The following is a 26,345-nucleotide window of genomic DNA, read 5'->3' on the forward strand; positions in this document are numbered from 1 at the left end:
TGAGACACCAACAAATATTTAATTTACAATCTGCAATCTGCAAGGACAAGGGAATTACAAGTGATAAGTGGGACGAGGCGAAAGGACCCTTCGCTCCATCTTCGTGGTGGTCTGGACCAGTCTGGTCCGTTTTCACAGGTCCTCTGATAGACGGTTCCTTTCTTGGTATGACTTGGAGCACATCGTCCATGTTAATAGCTGCTTGATTCCGGTGTTAAATCCAGGAAGGATGGTAATGGGAACAACACTTGTGCTCCAGCCTTACATAACTCTGGCTCCGTCCCATTACTCTTCTTTATTTTCGTAGCTGTGTTTGATGTGTTTCCATAGTTTCTGTACAAGAGCACATATTAGACACCATTAAACATGTCATATTATGCGCATGGATTGAATAAAAAGAGATTGTATCCAGGGCGTGATTGCTACAGCTAAGCGGTCGAGCTAGCTGAGCTAACGTCAGCGCCGCTTCGCCCTCTGCTCACAAGGTCAAGATCAATAAAACACCAAGAAAAATAGTCTTACCCCGCGATTCATCTGCTCAAAAATCGCGTCACCACCTTGGTCAAATATTCGCTCAAAGAAAATCGCTCCAACCATGATGGTTACAGCAAAGGTAGACGTCCTCCTAAAGAGAAGATTGTAGACAGATTTAGCCAGCGCCATATCGTTGGTGTTTACCGCTCTGCGCAAGACCGGATGCTGCTGTAGGAAACTTCCGCTTGTGTTTTACGACTCCGAGCAGAATGTCCCTTGAAAGATACCGTACGTAAGCGATTTCGTGCATTTTGTATGTATGATGCACAGTCGTTTTCACCCAAATTTATCGAAAAGGACTGGACTTTCATCAGTTATAATTAATTTTTTTACGTTCCTTAAAAGTCACGTAGACCTGGAGTGAATGTTAACGTCTGCTGGTATGACAGTAAGTATGTTTACTGATTATTCAAATGCAGTTTTTCTTCGCTTGGTTGTGGAAGGAAGCAGCCATTGAATCATCACTGTGTTTATGAACATCCTATGCCTGTGAAAAGCCTAGTTGCGTTAACATGGAGCATATGTTATCTTCTATCTATGATATCTTAAAAGTCAAACAGGAAGTCACGCCAAAACAGAAGCATGTTACTAATTTTAAGCCTCCGTAACCTGTAGAGGGCAGCAAAAGAGAGGCGTCTCGAGCTTTTCGTCCTTTATTTCCTTCCTTTTCTCTGGTTTGTAAGTTCTCCCATCCTGCCTCTTTTTTTCATTAAGTTCTTAACCCAATCACCCCAGGTCTCAGCAAAACTGACTGAGACTGTAAAGAAGATGTTGAAGCAACATACATTTAACAAAATGAGATATCTTTCCCTCGAAAGTAGCACACCTGCACATTTATCTATTGTTTTGTTACGATATATCACACTATTATACGATTTGTTATTTAGACTAATTGTGTTTATGACAGCTTATGTAAACAAGGCTCAAATGTGCAGAAAAGACTCCAGTAAAGAATACACCATTGCTCACAGCTCCTGTAACAACCCCTATTTCTACTTAAAATGCATTCCTGGAGATATTGGCTAGGATAACAGACAGAATAATATTTAAAAAAAAGAGCAGATAAAGAGGTATAAAATAGATAACCAAGAAGATGTGGCATTGATAAAATTGATTTTCTTAATAGCAGATGACAAGTGGGTCCCAGTTTGTACCTGTGATAGTTTTGGTTACATGTTAAATCTGTATAGTCTTTGCCTGCGTATGTGACTTGCATGCATTATTCAGATTTCAATTTTTTTATTTTCCAAAGGACAACTTTGTTTAGTTAGTTATTGTTAATAACCAGGGAATACTTTTTTCTGTTTAATGTCTTTCAGGTATTTAAAAGTTAACAGTTCATCGGTCTGAACTACAGCTTTCGGTATGGGGAAAAGGTACTACTGTGACTATTGTGATCGATCCTTTCAGGACAACATGCATAACAGGAAGAAACACCTGAATGGTGTTCAGCATCACAGAGCAAAGAAAGCCTGGTATGACCAATTTAGAGGTGAGCAACGTAAAAATCTCTGCATTTGATAGCTAGTAAATTTGACTGTCTGTTATGGCTATACTGCTATGACATAGTTTTAATTTAACTCATTTTATTAACTAGTCTGTGATATTTTCCATGCATTTATATAATGTAGAAATTATTTAAGATGATAAACAGTACTTATATTTATTTATGAGATTTAGATTTTCCTATACAGCTATTTTAATTTATGGTAGAAGAGTATAAGCAACCATCACAAACAGCATATTTTCACAGACTCTGCAGCTATTCTCTATGATGAGCAAGTAAAGAAACCCTGCCGGAAGTTTCTCCAGAAAGGTAATGGAGCTTTTGTGCCAAATCTTTACTAGGATTTAAAGTTTATGTTTTAATATGTGCAATCTTGTTGCTGCTGCTTTCTTTTCCATTTAGGAATTTGTGATTTTGGCTCAAACTGCAGGTTTTCTCACATGTCCGAAGAGGAACAGTTAAACTTAATGAGGCGAATGGAGGGTAAGCTGTAACCAGATGATGGTGCTCTTTGTCATCAACAAAAGACCCAAATCAATTTTTCTCACTCAGCATTGCATTATATAGAAATGAAAATGATCAAAACATTTTTTACACAATAATAGAACTGCACTCACAATTTCATACATGGATTGCTGCTGTGTTGGACAATCTGGTGATTTGCTGATGGTGTGTTTCAAACTACATTAAATAGCAAGAATGATGCCAAAGCTTACACTTGCTTACAAAAGAAAGCAAGAGTTAAAGAAAGTGATTGTCCACAAATACATGTTACTACTGTCAAGCACATATACAGACTAGTATAAACTACTGTATTTTTTAAAAAGTTATATTTTTCTTTTTCCCCAGATGAAAGGCAGCAAAAAGAAGACTCTGAGGACAGAATGATGCTGGGTCGAAGTATAGAGGAATGGCTGTCTAAATGGGAAAAGAAGCGAGCTGCCCTCAGTACCAAAAAGTATGTTTGTTTTTTTTTCTATCACCTAAGCCTACATGGGTAGCATACCTAATAATTGTTCCTGTTCATTTAATATTCAACCATTCAATTATTTATCTCTGCAGGGATCTAAAAAGTAAGGAAGATATCGAGGAGGTTGAAGCAGGAAGTGAGATACCTCAACAATTGCTCTCCATTCCTGACCTCCCACCCTCACTTCTACCACCTCCTCCAGGCGGATGGAGGGTCAGAGTGAACACTGAATGGGGTTGAGAGACATTGACACAAGGCTTCAGCTCAATGATAAGTGGATACGTGGAGAGAGGAACAGTCGTTTTTAAGAAATGGTGTATTTTTCTTTTTTAAAGTTTTTTTTCTTTTAGCTTCAAAGTGTTGTTGCCATTTTTTAAAAATAAAATATTTAATTTGGCACACCAACGGAAACATCTTTTTATTTTTTGTCTATCTTAGGTATGATTTTATTCATTCTAACAGTTATATTTTATTGTAAGACATTAAGCTGTAACAGTGGCTGATATAAGATGAGTAGTTACATGAGTTTAACAACTCAATCTGACATTAGAAGTGACACTACAGGTGTTGCAAGCTGACTCAGACGCAACATTTTGTCATCATAGCTTGACAATGTGTTGTTGATTGCTGCATTAATCAGCTGTGGCGCGCCCTTGAAGTGGATCTCTGAGGAGTTTGGTTTGATGTCACATTTTCCTGAAATAAATGGATGATTGTTAAACAGATGGAAATCCATCCATCCATTTTCTACACCTGTTTCATCTTGTCTGGGTTTGAAACGAGACTGGAGATTATCCCAGCTGTCGAAGGGTAAAAGGGGGAGTGCACCCTGGAAAGGTTGCTGAACCATCACGAAGCCTAACGGAGACAAACAACTGTGCGCACTCGCACCTCTGGTCAATCTAGAGTCACAGATGGAATTTTTGTTGTTGTTATTTTTAATTTTCTGCCGCATCACCAAGAGATTCCCTTTTGTCATGACTTAATTTGATTTCTAACTGAGCCATGGAAACCCAATTTTTCTACCTAAATAGTAAAGATGAGAAGCTGCTGTTCTGAATTAGATTTTCTAATTGAAGTATGTTCATTCATATTTAATTTTTTTCTTTAGTTAGCATCTTGTATATCCCTTGTGTTTATGCCTGACGTGTGGCTGCTTATCACTTTGATTCTTAAAGCCATGAGGCCTTTATTTTTTACTGGAGCTATGCTGAGTCTGAAAACCTCGTTAGTTATGGAATTATAAACCCAATTTAGGATTTTCTGTATTTAGCACCAGTCGAAAGTTGGGATATCTACCCAATAAATTAGAATAAGTACATCTGTTACAAATATATACTTACACCATCACATTTGATTAAATTTGATGTAGAATATGAATAAAGTCTAGATAAATAAATATAAAATACTATGCTAATAATTAATTGAAGATCTTTGGTATTGCATATTTTAGGGATGCACCGATCCACATTTTGGGAGTTCCGAACCGATACCAATATTTGAAATGTGAATATATGCAGATATATTTGCCGATACCAAATCTGTTCATGTGAACATTATTGTGACTATGGTTATTATTGCTGCTATAACTGTAGGATTTCATTAGGTTGTAATAAATTAACTATCCTTTCTTAAGTCACCTCACTAATACAAACATAATAACATTACAGATCTAACAATTTTACCAAGTTTTATTTTGATTTTGGCACATTTTACCTAAATACAACTATAAATGTGTGGTTTTGAAACAAAGGTCTGGCTTTTAGTGTAACAAAAAATGTCACATTTTAACATTCAAGGCATTTATTTCTTTTAAAACATGACTAGTGTGGTATCGGTTGTGGTATTGGTACGCTTTTATTAATACCAAGTACGAGTACATACGCTTGGTATGGAGCCTGGTATCGGTGCATCCCTAGCATATATGTATGTTATTACTGATGTGACCTAAAATTGCACAATCAAAGTTGTGACTATGTTTTAGCTGTTAAAATTTTTGGCAAAAAAAAAAAAAATTACAAAGATGCACTTCATTGCAAGCTTGTGGCAAGATCCAGCAAAATATGCCACAGTGCGCAGTGAAGAAGACTGATATTCTACTGCTTATTTATCATCTTCTTTCTGTCTCATATTAGTTATCACCTTTCTATATGACTGACGACATCTGTTAAAACTTGTTAGCAGAAAGATGAGAAGCTTCCTGAATTTTAATGCACTTGTTATTTATTGGACTACATGCATCTAAACACCACTTACATTAGTGTATAATTGATGCAGTGACCTTTACAGAAGTTAAAGAAAACAAATCGGTGCAGGAAACCTTACATACATTAAAATCACTGATAATGTCACACAGTCGGATGGAGCAACAATGTGGAGATACAAATTATTACTGATAAATAATCTGAGTTTAAACAAGTTTTGCATCAAGACTTTCTTTTTTTAAAAAGTAGATTTTCTAGTAATTTTAAGACTTTATGATTACTTTAGCTCAATGAAAGTGCAGTTTATTTATAAAACAGTGACAAAGGCACAAAACAAAAGACGTCCACGTTCCAAATAAAGCCAACGCAATTGAGACAATATGTTAACAAAGCGTACATAAATCTGCTTGCTAAAACACTGTAACATACAGAATTAATAATATTTGCTAATACAGTGTCTTAAGACAAGCTCTGTCACAGTGACAATACTTTACATCCACACAGAACCTTTATTTTACATGGTGCACCTGTCAGCCCCAACATTAAAACCAGATGTGTAATATTGAGTAAGCCCTCCTCCTAAGGATTGGTCTGTACAAAGGTTTATGTGGGTGTTAAACTTACCACTTAGTTAAAATGCTGTGGCTGAACATAACATGAAAAGACAATGTAAATATTTTTTACATAAATAGCTACATTACAAGACATTGGTTTTATTGCCAGAGAAATTCTCACTGTTACATACGTTCCTGCTTGTGATAGAGCTTTGATTTTGTTCAAGGTAAGAAAAAAAAATCTAAAGTGTTTCATAAAACTTGTCAAAAATGACAAATATTTACTAAAGAAATATTGATCTTGAACAAATCTAAAAAGTCAATGTAAGTGCATGACATTGATATAAAGAACTTGCATCAGAATGTCCAGTTCATCTGGAAATTATAAATCAGACACATTATTGTTTTTGTGCAACTTTTTTTGCTTGTTTTTACAAAACATTATGTTTATATCCATAATAAAATAACAGATTTAATGTATCACCTATCCAAGTAAGAAAATATAACCATGTTACACTTTAAGCAAAAATGTTGTTTTGGTGGTCCATGTAAAAGCCAGAAAACAACCATTTTCATGATATGTTAAATTATTGTTCACAGCATACTGCAAAGTATTAAATGTTTTGATATTATTTGCACACCCACAAAGAACCTGAAATTTACAGGAACATGTCAAATACCTTTTTTGCAAGTCACGTAACAAATTGCATAATTATTTAAACACATACTTCAAAAATTGATCTCACCCACATAGAACACATTTATTTATACATGCAAGTGTGCTGCGTAAATTACTACTTACTCGTTTGCTATAAATTGTACATGTAATAATTTCTCTAGACTACTCTAGACACTGTTTGTTTATTCATTCTGCTAGCTCAGGTCATTCTGCTACTAAACTGACACTCATTTAGATTCATTTTGATGAATTACAGATGCACGGATTTGAAATATGCAGCAACATTTTGCATGTATTGCAGGCAGACTGTGAAAATAAACTATGACCACAAGTTGAATCTTGACTTTTTACATAAATACCCATGCATACGCTGTTATCTTCTATTTCTTTAAGGGGTTTTGTGATTTCTTTCTGTAAAGTAGACTTCGTTGCTCACTCAATTTAGTTCCAAAGAATAAAGCTGTTGTCATATTAACTATCAAAACACTTGTTTGATTTAGAAAGTGATTCCAAGTTGCCAAGCCAAGAAATCTTCCTCAGAGATTTAAACCAGTGTAATTAATTCTGAGGAAATGGGACATCTTTAGAGAAGGATTGTGTGGTTTATTTATTTATATGTTGACATGGTAAAAGGTCTGCAAGTCTCCACAACCACCAATTTTAAAAGTGCTTTTCAAAATTTCTCCTGTGCTCATTCACTACTTTATTCACTTGTTGGGTTTTTCTATCCTTTAAAATAAAATGTGCCTTTAAGCTAGAACAAGATGAACTGGGTACAATTTGGCAATAACTAAAGGACAAAACTTCAACAATTTTGTTATCTGACTAACATGTGTCATTGTGGCCTTTGTTGGGTCTTTATAAAACATCCAACAACAACACAGATTTTAAAACAACAAGTATGACAGAAAAATAGCAAAACAACTAATAATTCGAATCAGCATATTAAACAATTGGCACTTAGAGAAATAAGTAGGATAGTTAGTTGAATTTAGTTTATTTTACAATCAAATAGGACTCACTCTGCCCCTAAATTCTTAAATCTCCCAAATTCAAAAAGTGTTTGGATGTTTTGCATTTTCCTTGTTCTACAGGAATGTTTTATGATGTTTGATAACCACAAAGTAAGCCACAAGCTGAAAGATATTGGTCAAACTATAAAGTTGAAAGATTTAAGACTTTCCAAAGTTTCTGGAGTTGCTTCAGGCAGCTGGTAAGGTTGAGTCAGAAACTTTTGCAGATAATACCACAGTGCCACAAAGAATCAAATGAACATTTTTTTTTTGTCTGTATGTTGCATTTCATGTAAGCAGTAAGTCAGTGCATCTGACAAGCACCTTCTTGGAGCTGGCTATATGTGACTTCACAATTAGATGACCTGGTGATCCCTGTAGCACTTGTCATGACATGTCAGTAACTCTACCCCAAAACAACAACCTCATAGATTCACAGGTAAAATCAGAGCATCATCAGATTAACTGGAAAATATGTGCAAATGTTTTAGTAAAACATCCTGTGTGACCAAGCAATGTGACATTTAATACTGAAATTTTTAATTATTTGTTGAGCTCTTAAAACCTGTTTCACTGAGCTTGTCCAGCCGAAGCTGGCCCACCAACAGACAAACTATACCGTCCTTAAAGCTATGGTTGATCCAGGTTTGTGTTTTGAATTATGTACGTTGTTTTGTTAAGATGTAGAACCAAGATGATACATTGCAAAGTCTGTCAAACTTGAACTGTAGTGTTGTGAAAATATTGACACATTATAATAAACAGACACACAAAAGACAAAAATATACAGGCTCAGTAACTGTTTCTTGCGGTTTAAAGTAGCGAATGAGAATGAATAGTATGAACCTGGAGCCCACTTTTGTATTGCTTTATTACTATCGTTTGTCTTTTTTAATTTTTTGCATTCCACATGTCAAGGTTTGCAAATCTACACTGAATGTTTTCTAACAGCAAAGTTATCCTCACTGAACAAGCTGTCAACTGAAGTATCGAAATCTTACATTCAGCTTTCTGTTTTTTTTTTTTTTTTTTAGAAAACCTCTTTCTGATACTAATCAGCCCTTAAAATGCTTTTCGGTCATTCTGTCTTTTTACCATCTGTTGCTATGATATGTGTTCATACACAACCACCATGTGACATTGTTGCATCAGTTAAACTGACAAGCTCTGATGCATCCTCAGCTGTGGAAAAAAGCACAAAAATGAAAATTGACTTTTTTTATACTCTGTCCTTAGATCCCATTGTCTCCCGCTGGTAGGAGTTATTTACTTCATCCCTCTGCGGAGCATTTGATTTGCTGCAATAAGCATGACGCTGATGATGAATGCAATAGCGAAGGCACAAATCAGGCTTTTTCGCACACATGTGTGCTTTTCCTGCTGTGTTGGGCTTGCTGTGGAGAAATATAGAAAACAGAAAAGACATTATCTTGCCTGTGAGTCTGAATGAGGTTTAAAACATGTCTGAATGAACAGGAATCAGTTAAAAACTCTGAAACATACTGTCAATGTCTACATGAGACTCTGGGCTGTTCAGGTGGTTCTCCTCAGTCATAATGATGTTCTCAATGTCTTTCATAGTGAGGTGGTCACGGAAAGTATCGTACAGCAATCTTTTAAGCTCATCCACAGTCAGTTTTTGCATGTCGCACTGGGAACACAACATACATAGAGAAAGTTTTAATTGGCAAAGGGAAAAACTTCCCCCTCAACATCCCGCAGCGATGCACAGAAGCTGCAGGTCAGCAATAAACAGAAGAACAGATAATGAGCCTTTTTGCATTTAGCCTTGATAAAGCAAGACAAACCTGGAACAAAATAAACAGGATAGAGGAACATCCCATCTCTCAATTCATTACCTAAATTTATGAAAGAGTTTCTAAATAAACAATGATGTAATAATTTGGAGAGTTATGCTTGTTAAAATGAATCAATTCATTTTTCCATCACTATTTATTACCTATAATTTCTGCCATATTTACATGATGGTTTTTTTTTTTTACATGTGTGCATTGTCTATTCTTAAAATAAAATAAAGCTTAATATTCTATCATGAAATCAGGCGTCAAAATGATCATTGATAATAAAATGAAAGGCAAGGAATAGATATACTATCAGACACATTGTTATTATCTTTTACAGAGTGTCAGCTACAAAATAATATTTCTAGTAGTGTGGTTTCATAAAGCCTTTTCAAAAAGGGAAAACTGAACTGATGATAAATGAATAATTATGCTTTCATTACGATATTGACGTCTACCTTCCAAAACACCGAATCAAAGTCTGCTCCGTGGAACTTATCAGGCATTCCAGCAGCAGAAAGTTTGGGACCAAGCAATGTGACAAATTCTTCAAAGCCAACCTGTCCATCACCTGATGAAACATACAGAAATGCAAACATCACCACAGAGCTCATCTGTCGCAATATGTGCCGCAGAGTGAGAGTAAGACATACCATCCATGTCAAGTCTTTGGATTATAACCTCCAGCTCAACCTCGTTGGGCATGTAGCCCAGTGAACGCATGGCCATCCCCAATTCCTGCTTTGAGATAAAACCGTTCCCATCTCTGTCAAACACTTTAAAAGCCTCACGAATCTCTGTGGAGAGGAAAGAGGCATGGAACGAGCATGTTTACAGTGTTATCGTTTTCACTTTCACTCTGTTCGAAGACTTGCTAAGTTAAACAAGTTGGTGTGAAATATGTGGGGAGAGTTTATATGCAGAGTTTAAACTAGCTTAAAACAGCTTATGGATATGTTTGTGGAAAATTTCAAACAGTAACTCTTGGTCATAGTTAAAAAAGACTAATCCCTCTTTCTTAGATGGTTGTGTTGTAAAGCACATCTGAATGTTTCAAGGATGAGTGATTCACAACCTTCCTTCACTGCAGGAGAAAATGCTAGTTTCATTTGAATACCTCCAACATATATCTGATAATGCTCACCAGTATGTATAAAAAAGAAGCTGTAATTCATACCTTTGTTGCTCCTTTGTTCTTATTGTAGATAACGTTATAGAATTTTGATTATAAACATAATATATTTCTATAATAATAATAATAACAATAATAATAATAATAATAACAACAAAAAAAAGAAAAAAAAACAAAAAACCAGAAGAGTTTGATAGTTTCAGCAGTACAGAGAACGACAGACTGCAGTTTACAGTCTGAGCAGCGAGGATGGAGATATATTAATTGCAGTTTAATTTTTTATAACTATTGATAGAGAGGTTTGTGTATGTGACAGCTCAATACAAATTCCAGTTCTGTGCCAATGGTGTGACATTTTCCTCAGCTGCAATATCATAGATTTTTTTCAAAGACTTTAATTTGTTTCTGCTTGATGCACACAAAGTGCCCAACCCTTGTGAGCTTATAAAAGTTCCTTGTTGTTACAAAAACTACAAGTGATTCAACAGTTTATTTATAGATACATGTGAAAAATATTTCCACCTGTAATTATCTTATGAGGATCCCTTGTATTGCCAATATCATGAATATATGTAACTTTGGAGTGAGCATACCCATAGTCATGACTACAGCATTGTTTGTATTAAATGCTATTTTTAATTCAATCTAATTCACTCAGGCATTCAGGCACTTTTAAATATCAATCTAAATAACATTCTAATCAAATCTAAAATGGTCAAACTATTGTTTAATTCGGAAAAAATTGATTATATGATTCATATTGTATAATAACATGAGAAAATTAAATAAAGTTAGGCTTCGTAAGGAAACCAACATGTTACATCTGTTTGATTCAACCCCCATCCTGAGCAGGCAGTGTGTGGTGAGCGACAGGGGAAAGGAAAAACTCCAGCAGCGCCAGACTCTGAAAGGGTAGCCATCTACCTCTATGGTTTGGGAGCCAATTTGGGTAAACAATCAGCAAAAATGACTATTTGGCTCCTGTCATCACTCTGCTTCTTGGTATTCTGTTTGAAGAGCAGTTGCACATCAAAAGCAGAAACATCTATGCTTTTTTTTTCATGTAGAATCTCAAACACGTGAAGAATCAATAATAACTATTTCTTTGGATAAATCAAGAAATAACTTGAAATGGCATTACTTTGGCATCAATATTTGAATCGGTAAAAAAAAATAAAAAAACCAGAAACCAGCAGTGGGCTCATACATAACCTTGGTAATTTATCAGAGTAAAACAAACCATTCTGTAAAATGTGAAACTGACGTAAAATCCAATCTTCATGCAAGATCCAATCTTCTATAACATCATACATCAAGATGAGCTATAATCATCTTGTTTCTTTACCCCGCAGTCATGATCTTTACAGGACTTTTGCCTCAATGGCGTGCTTCACTTAAATAATGGCTATATAAAGTCCTTCTGTTGTCAAGAACTAACTTACATGCACTTATGTGACTTTGCAAACACAATTTGCATGCGGTGCACACATAGACAAGCACTAGTAATTTCTCTTGTGTACATGAATAAGTATAGATAATAAGTGATAGATTGTAGATTGTAATGTAACTGCTCTGTAATCATGTAATGAAAAAAGAGGTTACAATAGGAGAGAAAATTGAGGTCTTTCTGGTCAAGGGACAGTTTTGACCATAACCTAACGTATGAGACACAGCATATTTGTTCAAATTACAGCCAGCAGTGCTGCCTTAGTTCTGTTATCTTCTCTCAGTACCATCCTTGATTCTGTGTCATGACCTCTGGTGCCAGTGACAAATAATGAATTCACCGAACCAGCTGAGCAGTGGCTGGACTACTGATAGCTTTCCTTGAGCGGATTAAGGAAAAAAATTGGTAGGGGTTCTCAAGAAGGATGCAAGTTTGTGTTTACTATCTTGAAAAATAAAAGATGAGTTTTGGTTTATACTCTTGACAGAGGTTCAATGCAGCTATCTACATCTGATGCTGAAAATTTTTATATGTTCTCTCCTTTATTATTTACATCCACCCATCTTAATGTCTAACTTGTATATGTGTAATTTTTCTTCTCCACAGAAAACACAAATTTAAAATTTGACAAACATAAAGACCAAGTGATGTACATATTTCAATTTGTTCTCATATTTTGAAGCTCAGCTTTTGTAAAGAATGTAATCGGCAGACACATTAACATAATAATACACATCTAAAGACTGGATGAAGTGTTTTTATAAATAATGTGATTTCGCTCTACTTCTATTGGACATCTGTCTGCAAGACTATAATATAAAATAATTGTAAATTTGTAATTATAAACCTGTAAAAAACAATGCATGAATAAACAATGCACAAATTCCTGTAATAAAACAAAAAATACTAATAGAGAACAGCAAACCCTCTAAAAATGAGCTTTCAGTGTGCTGAAAATATTTAACACACTCAGCTTTGATTTTGTCCTTGATCAGAAAATCTAAGTAACCTTGTGGTGCTGCGATGGTGCAACAGCTCAGTTATCTAAAGCCAAGGCCAGGTCACTTGCACTGCAACTAATCACTGAATCTTAAAGAGAAAAATTGCATCAGCATTTCCCCTAGAGCAGTAAGAAATCAAGGTCTACATGACTAAACGTTTCACTTTTATCCGTGCATCTGCAGATAAGGCACGGCATGTTTATTTGTATAGCACATTTCAAATACAATTCAAAGTGCTTTCCATAACACATTAAAACATCACAGAGGGAACAAAAGGCATGAAATATTACAATGAAATCAAACACGAAAAAGAAAAAAGAAATTAATTAAAAACAGAAAAAAATTAAATACAGAAGATAAAATACATTAAATAAAGGTTAGTGTGAGGAATTATCTTTTTTTTGGTAGAAGGCAGCAAATAGAAACATTTTTTAAAAAGAGTTTCAGCAGATCTGCAGTTTTCTGCAAGTTTGTTTCACATGTGAGAAGCATCAAAACTGAACGCTGCATCTTCATATTTAGTTCTGACTCTGGGAACAGAGAGTTGATTTGACCCTGATGACCTGAGGGATCTGGTTGGTTCATAAACCAGAAGATCCAGGAAAAGATCAGAGGACTGGAGTTATATGATCTAATTTCTTGGTCTTTGTGAGGACTTGAGCAGCAGATGAGAGTTTTAATATTTCAGAAAGATATTATTAACCTGATAACCACAATTGTTGCAACATACTGAAACTGTTAAAATGCAGTTAAAATGCCCTTCTGATCACCAACAGGTAAAAGAAGCTAAAATGAGATTTTATTCTCATGAAAAACTGAAATAAAAGATAAAAATCTAGCATATGTACATTACATTGTTTTATATTCTTCATCAGAAGTGTGTTAAACACACATCTTTTTTTTGCCATCCTAGAAAAGCCTGACCTTTTACAGTAAGTAAATCTGAACTTAACATCTAACACATCCCTCTGACCTTTCTGAACATCTGACAGATCGATTCATGTTGGGTGTTGGTGCTGCAAAAAACATCCATCAAAATGGTTTGTGTCAAAAGCTTTTGCCAAGAGGTTCACGGCTGTATACTGGCAGAGGGTCAGTGTGACTGGCACAAGTAGAAAAGCCACTGAAGCTCCAGTACCTAAATTACATGGGAAATCCCCAGTCATGGATTTGCAGCCAGATGAGCAGGAGGAGACTGATATGACCAACTAAAAATATGATGCTGTTGTCCATCACACATATCCTAAATGTGTCTTTTTGTAACAAAGTAGCAAAAATGATCTATTTTAACTTACATTTTGTAATGGTCTTACTGTTCTGTCAGCTCTTAATTAAGAGGCTAAAATATGTCTGCTAAGAGAAAATGCAGTTTATTTACTTCCAAGTATCATAACATTGTTTTTGTTTACATGAATGGCTCTTAAGAAAGACTCTCATCAGAAGGTTTGAAGCTTTTTTTCCCCCTGCCATTTACTTTTGAAAGAAAACTTAAACCACTCGGTGATTTGACTGTAAAATCCTTGCTATCACTGTGTTGTCAGGGCCAGCAGGTAAATCAAGAGATGGCATAGTTTTAGTTGAGGAAGAGTGATTCTTCTTTTAAAGAATAAATATTCTCTTATCTTTATAAATGATGCTACTAGCATCAACAGTGACCTCTTTCGGAGCCACCATGTTGACTTTGGTTGGAGCTGCTGAATGCCATCTGGTCAGAGCCAATGTGCCTTGTCCAGCATAATGAAGCCTGAACCCTAACCAAATTGGTTTATATGTACTGACTATCTTGTGGATCAAGTAAAACTCACTACACTATACTTTAAATGATTTAATCCAGCAACATCTTATTGATGTTTGATTTCTAAATAGAAACCAGTATCTGTGAGTTCATAAACCTTTCTGGCCTGTTGACTTCTTCACTAACATTGAGGTTCCTTGAATTTACAGATAATATTCCCTGCGAGTGTCTTTGAAGACAATACTGACTGTGAAAAAATGTAAGATTCATGATTTTGTGTTTTATAGTTGGAATAGCATATCATTTTCATTGACTAGAAAAAAAAATTATGGAAAGTTGATATTAGCTCATATTACTGCTTAGAGTGTGTTGGACTCCTATATAACTACAGTAGCATTGGAAGGAACAAATCAAACTGGGACTGTTGAATGGGCTGCTTATCTTTTCCCTATAACTCAGAGAGGGTGAATGTTTCTTCCTTTTCTTCTCTCTTTTTAAAAATCTGTCTGCAGTCTGCCATTTGAGTAGACAAGATGGTGCAAGGCCAATGATGTACCAGCTAAAAGTCGGTACATTATTCTTAAAACAATGCTCACACAGCAGCAACTTCTTCCCTGCCCTGGACTATGTAGTCAGTGCATGAGCACAGAAAATTTACTAGGTTAGTTTATGACTTTTGAGCATTTTGAAGCCACTTTGATTCAACTGATCATATCTTTTTTAATTCAGTAACTCAGTTTTAAAGCTCTGTGAGACAAGACAATATATATCCTTTTTTTTTTTTTTTTTCCCTATTACTCTTTTTATCCTGACAACAGTTCCAAAGTGAATCATGATGTGGGACTCTGTCCTTGACTGAAGCAGGGAGGCAATGAAGGAATGTTGTACAAGGCTAAGTAGAGCCAAAATCTTGACAACTGACCAGTTTCAGTCTTTCAAATATTTGAGACTGGGATCTCTCTGGGAGACTGATCTTCCTGCATCACACTTTAAAAAAAGTTACAGAATCTACTTGCTATTAGTTTTTTGTTGATTACTTAACACAAACCCCCCAAAATGCAATTTCATTACAAGTTATATTGTAACCAAGCAGAAAGAAATGCTATTTTTTTTCTCTTTTATGCATGGTAACATGGGCAACCAGTTGATTAAGAAATAATTTAGTTCCTTAAGGTTCCTGTTAGAAAATGTTTAAGATTCGTAATAGCACTACAGAAAACTATGTTAACAGCAAGTAGCTGGTTGTTACAATCTCCACATCCACTTTGGCAGTCCTTTTATGCCGAGTATAACCTGTAGATGCTCAATATGTTCAGGGATGCCCAAAGTTGGTCCTCAAGGGCCACTGTCCTGCAGATTTTTAATGTTCCTCTGATCCAACACACCTGGCTTCCATTAAATGGATCCAACAGCCAATACAGTTCTGCACAATGAGTGATTAGTTTTAGTCAAGTGTGTTAGAACAGAGATACATGGTAAACCTGCAAAATTGTGGCCCTCAACGACCAGAGCTGGGCTCCCTTGCATTAACTACTGATAAACAGACTAGTTAAACAGGAAAGATGACAGATAACAAAGTACCTAAAGTAGAAATATTAAAGATTTGGGAGACACTAGTAGTGACTGCTCACCAAACAAACAGAAACATCATTAGACTTGAGGAAAAACATCTATAACCACAAAGTGCACCATACTGGGATTGTCCAGTTCATTGGAAAAACCCTCCTCACCTTCACTGATGATCATGACACTGAGCAATACGATGATAGATTTGCTACAGCAGGAGGTAGATGAAGAAGCCTCCTGTCTCCATAGGAAATTAACAGAGAGAATAACAGCAGACACTCATTGGCATTCTAACTTACTGCATGGACATAACCTCACTCAAAAGCCAATATATCGTTAAATATATGATGTAAAATTCATCATGATTTCTAACAGATTTTCAGAATGTGACTCAAAACCGAATTTAGCTTCACTTTTATGCGTCCAGTCAAATTCACAAACTGAATATCCCTTTATAGTACACGGAGACTCGAGCCTTCCTGCTAATTGCTCTTTTTGATCAAATGGGGCACTTTGTGTTGGTGAAAGAAGTAGCCAATTGCTTGGATGAAAGGAACGTAAATTAAAGCATTTCTTCTTCTTTTCAGAAAAAGAGATCCTCACATCTGTACCCTTTTATAACAACATGAGATTTCACATTCAGAGGTCAGGAGACAGAGAGGAAGTTGCATGCTTTTTAAAAATATTATTTATAGAGTTTTATTTATGATCAGCAATGTAGAATTTTAAACATTAATGTTGACATTTGATGCATTGTACCTTTAGGCTAATTTACATCTTCAGTCCCCTGGCGAGGCAAACAAAACACCATAAACAAATCATTTATGGTTAAAACCCACCCTGACACAAACACACATTCATTCAGCACTATATGAAAATATACAAAGTTAAAATTAAGAATGACATAAGTCAGCTTTTACTGATTTGGCTGGTTTTTAAAAACAGTTTCAACTAAAATGTAAAAGTTTATTGAGCTGCAGCTCTTTGTGTTGTCACTTAGTGCATCCCACTGTGTGATGGCTTTAAAAGTAAAGGCAGACTGTCCAAATGCTGTGTGGCAAGAACGTACATTTCTATACAGAAGCTAATCTGGTGTATCTAACAGAACTCTCCAGGCGATAGCAGACAAAATCCAGTTAACGTGCAGCGGCCATTTTTTTTTATTAATGGGCCACATCATCTTGAACTATTACAACAGTATGCTCACAAGCAAGTTGGTTTGAGTTGTAAAACATCTAGAAATCTAGAGTTTTCCTTTTGACCATGATTGATACTTTAAGTCCTAGAAATTACATTATGCATAAATAATATCTGTACCATATTTCAGCTGGTAATAAAGTAGACATTGAATACAATAAAACCAACAAAAGGGAGGAAAATGCTTAATTTTTAATATATTTTTCACATCCCTTTTTTTTTTTAAACTAAAGTAAAATGTATCATCCCACAAATTTTTTTTTAACAATGTCGAACTGTTGAGGAATTTAAAGCGGCTTTTGGTTCAGGTTTTTCTCATTATTGCTTTTGCACATTTACCAGGAAATGTTTGATTTTATACAACCTGCTTTTTCAAACTATGAGAAATGTTTCCCAGGTAAATAACATTAATAAAAATCAAGCCGGTTATTAATTTGCTCTTTGTTACTATATTCCCAAAATACGATGAGACTGCCCACATCTACATTATCTTTATTATAATTGGTTTGCGAGTGAAATGATAAACATCTTGAAGTATAGGTAAATTCAATCTATGAACCTGATAGGAGTTGAGTATGTCTTGAATATGTTCACCTTGTCATCTTCTTTTAATTTAAAACTTGCTTATTTTTTTCCACCTTGATTAATCAATTAGTTAGAAGAGACCCTTATCTGATTGTAACAGTGAATGATACTTGGAAATCAGTGGTCTGCTGGTATTACCTTTGTATGTGACAATGAATATCCTGATTAAACCCACTTCATGTTCTCCAATAACTTTAAAATATTGGTGTCTTACATTTATCTGAGGAGGGGTTTTTTTTCCCCTAAACGTTTCCTTAAACTTCTAAGAAATGTTGATATGTATCTGGATCTTGTTAAAAAAATATTCTGAAAATATTCTTTACACAAGACAAATACACAAAGATATCAAAGGATATAATCTAAAAAATCTAAATTACTTCACATCAGAGATTCACTTCTTATATTTTATGTGACTACAGATGCATTGTGCATTTGTTGTGTACACGTATAACAAATATGCAGTGTGGGAGAAGAAGACAGAAAGAGGATGTTCCACAACCCCTGCAGCTAAAACAGCTACTGCTGTCAAAAACTATTTACAGTCACTACCTGCTGTGCTTTGTAGGCAGAGTTGAAATCATGTTTACAACTCACATGTCACATCTTCCTTCAGGGAAAATGATTTAACAGCTGTTACTGTTTTGAATGAGAAAAGACAGGCAAACCAGATTGGAGTTTTCTGTCGGTGTTTTGTTGACTCACCCGTGTGCTGTTCTGTTATGTTTAGCTGTATAGGAAAACTGATATCCCTTAACATAATTCTCAGGAGTTCCATGATAAATTTTCAGCAGAGGTGATTCAAAAATAGACAAAAATAATATAAATGCTGCTATCCAGAATATGACATCTCCTCAAGGGGAATTGCTATATGCCGATGTGATACAACTCCTTCAGTGTATCTGTCATAGTTTGTAACTTGATCCTATTGATAACATGAGTTACAGCTGTTGTCAAGCCTCATTGGTGCAGTACAATAACACTGATAGAATTTATATTTTTTTATCTGAAAACCAGTCATGTTTTCTTGAATTGATATTTTATTTGTGGCTGTTTGCAAACTCATTATGATAAGGCATCAACATAGGGAAAGTCAAATATGTGTGTGTCTTTAACTGCACACAGTAGGCGAGTCATTGCAAAGATGCTGCATGAGATGTCAAGCCTGCAGATTCAAACACTTGATTTTGTCAATTGGCAATTATATACTTGTACCTGCCTTCACTATAACACAGATGGACAGAAATTGCAAAAGTTACTATAAATGAACATATTTGGATTAACTCTCAACACACACATACTGTATATTTGTCAACTTGTAGTTTTGCTGCACTGCATTTCTAAGCCCAAAAGAGGACAGCTTTGCATACAAAGTGGAAGATGGTCTACACTCCACTACAGCACTTTATGTCTGGGGGATTCTCCTGCTGGCTGTGAACTATAAATATTGTTCACGTCCTCTGTCAGCAATGCACCAAGGAGTGATACAAGCTCACAGAGACCTCCAAGAGTACAAATGCTGGAAAGTCACGACTGCTCAGCCATAAAACGAGGGTCTTATCTATGTTGACACAAGTGAGGTTTACAGTGCCTGTTTAATGCAAGTTATGGGCCATGTTTAAGTCATTTTAATATTGTAGTATCAGCTTCATTTTTAATAAAGGGATGTTCATCACAATTTGGTTTATATAAAGTGTGATATTTGATTCACAATATGAGTATAACCACACTGGTGACCTGTCCAGAGTGTACCCTGCCGCTACCCCAGTGAGTGCTGGGATAGGCACCAGCTTCTCACGACCCTGAATTGGTTGTGTTAAGAAAATGGCTGGCTGGCTGGAGTCTAACCACTGTATAAAACATTGGTGCCGAAATATATAAAGTACAGATCATCCCTCTGTATTTAAATGCAAGATAATAAATGGTATTTCTTAGACACATTTCACCTCTAGGTTGATCTAATACCTCTCACAGTATAATGTACTTTTTATCACATGATCTTACAAGTTGTTTAAATTTTGTGGTATGTTATTGTATTATTATTCTGTGAAAAGAAGAAATTTTACCATACGTTAATCCAATTATCATGGGTATATTCAGTTATTCCAGTTGGTCAAGCTTAATGAGCAGAACTTGGCACTGGCTTCTAATATAGTGCTCATTAAACGGGGAGACACTTGGCAAGGAATGACGTCCACTTTCAGCAAGCAGATTTCACACTGCTGCGTGGGGGAACTCCTCCAATACATGAGCTATTATATTTTTTATTTCAATTAAATGTGTTATTCCATTAAAATAAACAGTGTAAAAGGTTTTCAGGGGCTTTTAAGCAACTCATAATGAAATAATGACCTTTTTAATAAAGTGAGAGTGCTTTTATCCTCAGTGCTTTAATTTTGAAGGGATACTGAATTACAACTACAATGAATCAAGTTAACATGAAGAATTTGTCAAGCTTTGTTATGTGTGTTTGCACAGACAGCTGCAATCACTTTTACATTTGTATTAGTTTCAATAGTTGTCAGGGTTTATGACAAGTGCACAAGGACAAAGAAAAGGGCAGGAAGCCTTGCTGGTGACCCAGTCCACCTAGGCAACCATCTGTTCGATCAACATCCCCTGGAAAGTGTAGATCCATTAAGAGCTGTGAGTATTTCATCAGCCTCCCTAAAACTTGCACCGTAAAGACAATGTCCTTTCCAGTCAGTGCTTTGCACAAGTTTGTGACCCCCACTACTGTCCCTGCTCCTGATGTATTTATTATGTTAAAACACTGAAGCTAGTATTTAATTAGGTTAGGGTTGCTGATATGATGACGCATATATGATACGAATTAAAGCTTAAATAAAGCAAAGATATGGAGCCAGCAGGATTATGGAGGTTTTATAAAGTAATACTGCTTAAGTTATGGATATAGCAGTGGAATAATAATTCATAATTTATTCATTTAAATCACTCAAATCAAAGTAGGCATTAGAAGAGGCAGTAAATTATTCTGTGCCATTGGCCTCATATTAAATAATTAATGTCTCCCAATTATTTCCTATCATGCAAATTTTTTTTGTTTTCCTCATGAAACTTTTTAATGATGGTTTCTGGAGGTTCAGCTGTTGCACAAATCTCCAGAAATTAGGTCATATAGTGAGGTCTCTGCTGTGTCATACACAGAAAACAAATCAGTCAGTTTTAAAAAATACTAAACTGAGATTTGCTTATTCAAATGAGTCTAAGTCAGAATCTAGAAGCCATTCATAAAAATGCAGCTGCAGGAAATTCCGACTTTAAGAAGTTGTCCTCAATTTCTGCAGTGTTGTGCTTTTAAAATTTACTTGGAGCAAATAAATAGCCTCTTTTATAAGGACTGATATGAGACAATTACAATATTAAGCTTACCATTTACTAATTCCAATCTAACTTTTACTTCTCACTGTTAGACGTACGGATACGTAGCCTCTAAACACATGTGCTTATCCGTAACTCTACAACACTGCAAGTCTTTGGAACACTTCAGCAACTTTGCTGAGTTTAATTTGCACAATTCTGAAACAAAGCTTTTTGGGGTTGTTTGATTAAATGTTGATGTCTCCCTAAAACACTAATTTGTCAAAATAAATAACAAATAAGCATTGAGAACCAAAGATAAACAGACTAAAGCATGACCCACCCTAACTTGCCAGTGACTGCCAAACCTTGACCACAAGCAGCCATAAAGTCTTGTGCCAAAACATAACCAACCAATCTGGTGTAAGTGATGAGCAGAACTCGTCTTGTCTGACAGTGTTGCACGTTAGAATGGTTTAAAGTTAATGCTTACAAAAGTTTGACTGGGCACGCTCTCTATAACCTCATGTACCTCGTACTTCATGACTGATTAACCCCTTAATTAATTGGGAATTCGATTTTTTCTGATCTGAAAGACTGGGAAAGTTTACTAATCCTCGTTCGTCACGATTCTAATTTAAACCAGTTCTCTTTTTTTTCTGAATAGAGGAGAAGCTTGATTTCTATGAATAAGTAATGACATGAGGTACTGCTGCCACTGACTCGTGCTCAGAAGATTGTTCTTTACACTGCTGCAAGGTGATAAACAGTACATTGTATGTCTTAGAAGCAACACACCCACCTCAAAAGATGTGATGTCAGATGTCGGAGTTTATGAGAAATTACATTTTCTAGATCTAATATATCACGTAGTAACCTACGGGCGGTGCAGTATAACAAGACAAAATTCACAACACCTTCATCTCCACGTGAAACTAACGCCTTTAATTTGTTTATCTGAGGCTGTTTGTTTCACCTAGCGTCTATTGTGCGACGTATCTCTTTGCACAAGATGCAAGGTCCTTCTGTCCTTGTATTGTGTTTGTCAGTGTGTGTTTCAGCATGTCTCTGCAACAGTGTCACAGAGAGAAATTCCTACTGATTTAATTGCACAGTGTCATTGTCTCTGTATACATTGCTAATTTAAATTAAAAGAACATTTATTCCATGCAATCTATGATGATGAAGAGAAGATGCCAGACAATATGGAGAGGTAAAGAAACAAACCATTTTAAAACACTTCAATTGGGATGATTTTGTGAAAAAAAAAATACCATTGCAAGGTGGTGAAAGGAGTTAATAGTGCTCTGAGATCTTAACAGAATTATAATGACCTGCATTGCAATTCAGTTGTTATTTAGCTGTTTCTTTTTATTACATTTGGAGGCTTTAAATAATCTTGTTTTGACATGTAGCTGAATTGAGTGACTAAATCTTAGCTGATTCTTAACATACCAAATTACACTGGATGTATAGCACACCTTGCATGGGAAGTGAAATTATTATAAATAGGATTAGAGGAACGTAATTACATGAGCCGAGCAATTGGGGCACTTCTGCCCCACAATAATTAAAGATTTTGTGGATGAAACTGTATTTATAGGCTGGTTCTTGGAGCTTGATGATTTCTTTGGGAAACACTGGACTGCAGCACTGTTCGCTCACCAAAAACATTCCTTCAGACAGCACTGCTGCATTGGGTGCGAAGGTGGCGCAGGAGTAGCGTAAAGGGCAAGAGGGAGTTTTCAGATTAACAACCTCAGACTTGCTGAAGATCTGGAAATGGAAGAGGTTAAACTAAAGCACTCTCCCTTCCCTCATCAACTACATGCAAAGTGCTCTTAAACACACTTTACCTGCCAGCAGAGCTGCTCATTGACAAAAGGAGATCACTGTTTACGCCGAGGTGTGAGGCCATGTAAACGTAGTGGTGCATTACGTGCTCAGTGAATTTTCTCTGGGTAAACACATTAATGGTTGAATGGTTTGTCTCACTCTGTTCTGAATATTTAATGATTCTCAATTACCTGTAAAGTTGTATCACCTCTGAAGGAACAGCTTTCTTGTAACGTCTCTCTATTTCACCGTTGTTCTAGTTCTTGCTTTTTCAATGACAACCGTTTAATAAAATTTATGTTGTAAGCACTGATGGTGGATTTTCAATGTCAAACGAGTGTCTCAAAGCAAGGGCAGGCAGCTACTTGCGGTCCTGGACAACCAACAGACAGAGGAGGGGGAAATGGATTTCCCTTCACATAAAAGACTTTCTGATGTAACATCTTATCTGATAAGTCTCTTTGTTGTAGTCTTTGCATCTTTGTTGCCAACCCTGCTAACTTTGCCTTTTAATTGTGAAGACCATTTGCTAAAACAAAACCCCCATTTTTAACAGCTATGCAGCACAGTTACAATAGCAATTTATGCCCCAATGTGCTGCTTTAGGTACTTATAAAATATGACATTGACTGGCAAAATTTTATAGAACCAAGATTAAATGAAATAATATCAAAACACCAAATTAATTCATTTTCCATGTTATTGATTTGTAAAACGATGTATTATACTACTTCTACATCATGTCTCAAAAATCCATTTGGACATATTTTAAGCAAGCTTCTCTCTGACTCTTCAGTCATGCATCTTCGATCAGGGGAAATAATGTCTAACAGGTACCATGAATGTAGCCTCCAGATATGTCTCTCAACAGTTGCTAGAAAATGGGTGTTAATTTTTAAATTTATTTATCAGTTTTCAGCAGAGCTTGCCAGTGATTTTTAAGTCAATATATATATAAAATATAGAAAATTAAACATGGTCTCAGAGCATAAGGGTTGTCATATATACAACCTAATATCAAGAGAATATTTAACAGTTTTCATGCAGTCATACTGGTGGGAAAAGCAAGAGAAGTGCAGAGCGACCGGAGCTCTCCAGGGTGCTGGTTTCCTGTTGGACCTTTGCATTTATTCAGGCGCAACAACTGCTCACTTCACAACAGGTTGAAAACACAATGTAAACAACAAATCACACCAACAAAGCTCACCTTCCACCTCGTCCTCTGGCAGGGTAATAGGAGTCCGGTAGGAGAGGACATCTGGGATAGTGCAAAGTCCCTTGTACATGAACCTGGTGGTCACAGCACGCACTGGCATCTCTGCGAGGGAAAAGCAGCAACTGTGTCGCGATCTTCATATAGACTCGCTCTCCGGAGTTTAGACTGACCGCTGGCTACTGTCCTCGATATTTTAGAGAAAAAAATATCAAGCAGATGAAAATGGAAAGAAAAAGAAGAAAGAGAGGGGAAAAAACTCTGCAAAGTTCGTACGTTTTTTTTTATATCTTCGATAATGCTGAAAATAAGAGCAACACGCTGGGCGTGTTGAACCAAGAGACTGGCTGTAAATAGCCTTTGGTTTTAATGCATAGCCTGTAGCAACCTACTGTAGGAAAGCTATAGGGCAAATAGATACAGCAATTTGAAAATAATGACATAAAACTTAATATAACTTCTTAATAGCCTGTTGAGCTGTGCGTCTCCGCGATGTTTGAGGCTGTAATAGTAACCATTCCGATATTAAGATTATTTTCAATCTAATCAGATTAACCGATTAACGCCATTCTTGCACAGCGCAAAAATGATTTTAAAAATGCAAAAACAAAAATCGTGAAAAATGATTTCACCATTGATATTTCTCATTCCTATAACGCTTCTTGCTCCCCAGTCTGACTCACTTTTCTTTCCCGTTTCGGCATCTTCCTATAAAGATAAACGAAGGATTTGAAAAGCAAAATCGAGGATGCAGAGGCTACTGTAAAGCAGCAGCAGCAGCAAACTGATCACATCCAGACAGCTGGGTGGGAATAAAATCTTGCCACGTGTTTTTATTTATTTATTTCTTTCCTGAAGAGCAGTTTCAAGGGAATCCTGGGTGACCCCCGTTCATCTGATACAGACACACTGTATGAGGCAGTGATCCTCCTCTCTCTAGATGTCTGCTCCACGTCTGTATGGAATGACAGCAGTGCCACAAATTATAAGAAATCTGGAAAATGAAATAAACTGGGAAACACACGGACAAGAGCATAAAACAATAAAATACATGCATAAATAAATTAGGAAATATATTGAGGAATAAATATCAATCTTTCAATCGTTTTTCTGTTTTTTCACATAATATTCTTTGATTTTCATTAAATTATTTTCCATCATTCTTAATTCACTTCTTTTTCCCTCCTATTTCATTATTCTTTTCCTAATTTATTTTTTTGTTTCCAAGCCGTCATTCATCTGCTTTCCTGTCTACTATGAGAAGTACATCTATGATAATTTTCATGAAATCATTAAATAAATGATTTCAGTATTTAGGCTATTGACTCTTCAGATGCAGCAGACATTCGAGGGTCAAAGGTTGGAATGAAATTTGAAAGAGAAAAGGATCCTGTCCCTTAAATGCAAATAACTTGCCAATTCATGACTGCCTACAATCATCGGCTGAGCAATGTTACTGTAACCGGAAATGCAACAAATTCCAGTGTCTTATGAAAGATGGAGCAAAAGCTTGAACAAGGCATTACAGGTCTAATGTGAATGACACCTAAGTAATTACAATGCTTACTTTTAGCCAAAAATAGTTTCATAAATGGATAATAGAAGAAGATTACAATTAAATAAATAAAGAGTTGGTCCATTAAAGCAGTGGTTCAAAAACTTTTTGAGCTACGGCCTCCAAGATAATCTAAGCTCATGTCTAAGTGATTGATTACATCTTGCATCTATCCTGTGAATGTAACTGTCACAATCTTCCAAAATAAGAAGGATAAAGTAGTTTTTTGTGGATTATGATCATTTTTGTTTCAAGGCACCTTCATGCCCAAAATCAGCTTCTCTCATTAAGATAATGCCAAAAGCAGATTTCTGATATGGTATGTGTAATAACTTTGTTGTATATGCATTAATGTGTTCAGAAATTATTATGCCAGTTTCAGAGATTTATCTTTGTCTTAGTGGTTTAATTTTGACTGCCCAAATTTATTTGATAAATGATTATGTTATATATTCTTTACAATTATCTGGTGACCTCTTTAAATGATCTCACAACCC

At 35.7% G+C, this 26,345-nt stretch overlaps 3 protein-coding genes across 3 annotated transcripts; 1 reads left to right on the forward strand and 2 right to left on the reverse strand.

Moving 5' to 3' along the window:
- On the reverse strand, nucleotides 1-690 carry uqcr10 (ubiquinol-cytochrome c reductase, complex III subunit X). Its single transcript, XM_079256055.1, has 2 exons — nucleotides 523-690; nucleotides 1-333 (listed from the first exon to the last, which is right to left on the reverse strand). The coding sequence occupies exons 1-2, from the start codon at nucleotides 661-663 to the stop codon at nucleotides 286-288; spliced, it is 189 nt and encodes a 62-aa protein (XP_079112181.1). The 5' UTR covers nucleotides 664-690; the 3' UTR covers nucleotides 1-285.
- An 89-nt stretch (nucleotides 691-779) lies between these two features.
- zmat5 (zinc finger, matrin-type 5) lies at nucleotides 780-3,305 on the forward strand. The gene is made up of 6 exons (XM_079257249.1): nucleotides 780-922; nucleotides 1,854-2,026; nucleotides 2,288-2,350; nucleotides 2,444-2,524; nucleotides 2,891-2,999; nucleotides 3,104-3,305. Exons 2-6 carry the CDS (start codon nucleotides 1,900-1,902, stop codon nucleotides 3,249-3,251), a joined length of 528 nt encoding a protein of 175 aa, XP_079113375.1. The 5' UTR covers nucleotides 780-922; nucleotides 1,854-1,899; the 3' UTR covers nucleotides 3,252-3,305.
- Nucleotides 3,306-8,727: 5,422 nt separating this feature from the next.
- Nucleotides 8,728-24,396, reverse strand: cabp7b (calcium binding protein 7b; the record flags this gene model as incomplete). The annotated part of the gene is made up of 5 exons (XM_079256889.1): nucleotides 8,728-8,855; nucleotides 8,965-9,112; nucleotides 9,722-9,834; nucleotides 9,917-10,060; nucleotides 24,288-24,396. The coding sequence occupies 5 exons, from the start codon at nucleotides 24,394-24,396 to the stop codon at nucleotides 8,728-8,730; spliced, it is 642 nt and encodes a 213-aa protein (XP_079113015.1).
- Between the last annotated feature and the right edge of the window lie 1,949 nt (nucleotides 24,397-26,345).

The sequence above is a fragment of the Telmatherina bonti genome (assembly GCF_933228915.1).
Source record: "Telmatherina bonti genome assembly, chromosome: 17".
NCBI classification, from domain to species: domain Eukaryota; kingdom Metazoa; phylum Chordata; class Actinopteri; order Atheriniformes; family Telmatherinidae; genus Telmatherina; species Telmatherina bonti.

Coding starts and splice junctions, on each gene's coding strand:
- uqcr10 (XM_079256055.1), bottom strand. CDS start 663: ATGGCGCTGGCTAAATCTGTCTACAATCTTCTCTTTAGGAGGACGTCT. Junction 334..522: donor TTGAGCAGATGAATCGCGGG/GTAAGACTATTT, acceptor GCTCTTGTACAG/AAACTATGGAAACACATCAA.
- zmat5 (XM_079257249.1), top strand. CDS start 1,900: ATGGGGAAAAGGTACTACTGTGACTATTGTGATCGATCCTTTCAGGAC. Junction 2,525..2,890: donor CTTAATGAGGCGAATGGAGG/GTAAGCTGTAAC, acceptor CTTTTTCCCCAG/ATGAAAGGCAGCAAAAAGAA. Junction 3,000..3,103: donor GCTGCCCTCAGTACCAAAAA/GTATGTTTGTTT, acceptor TTATCTCTGCAG/GGATCTAAAAAGTAAGGAAG.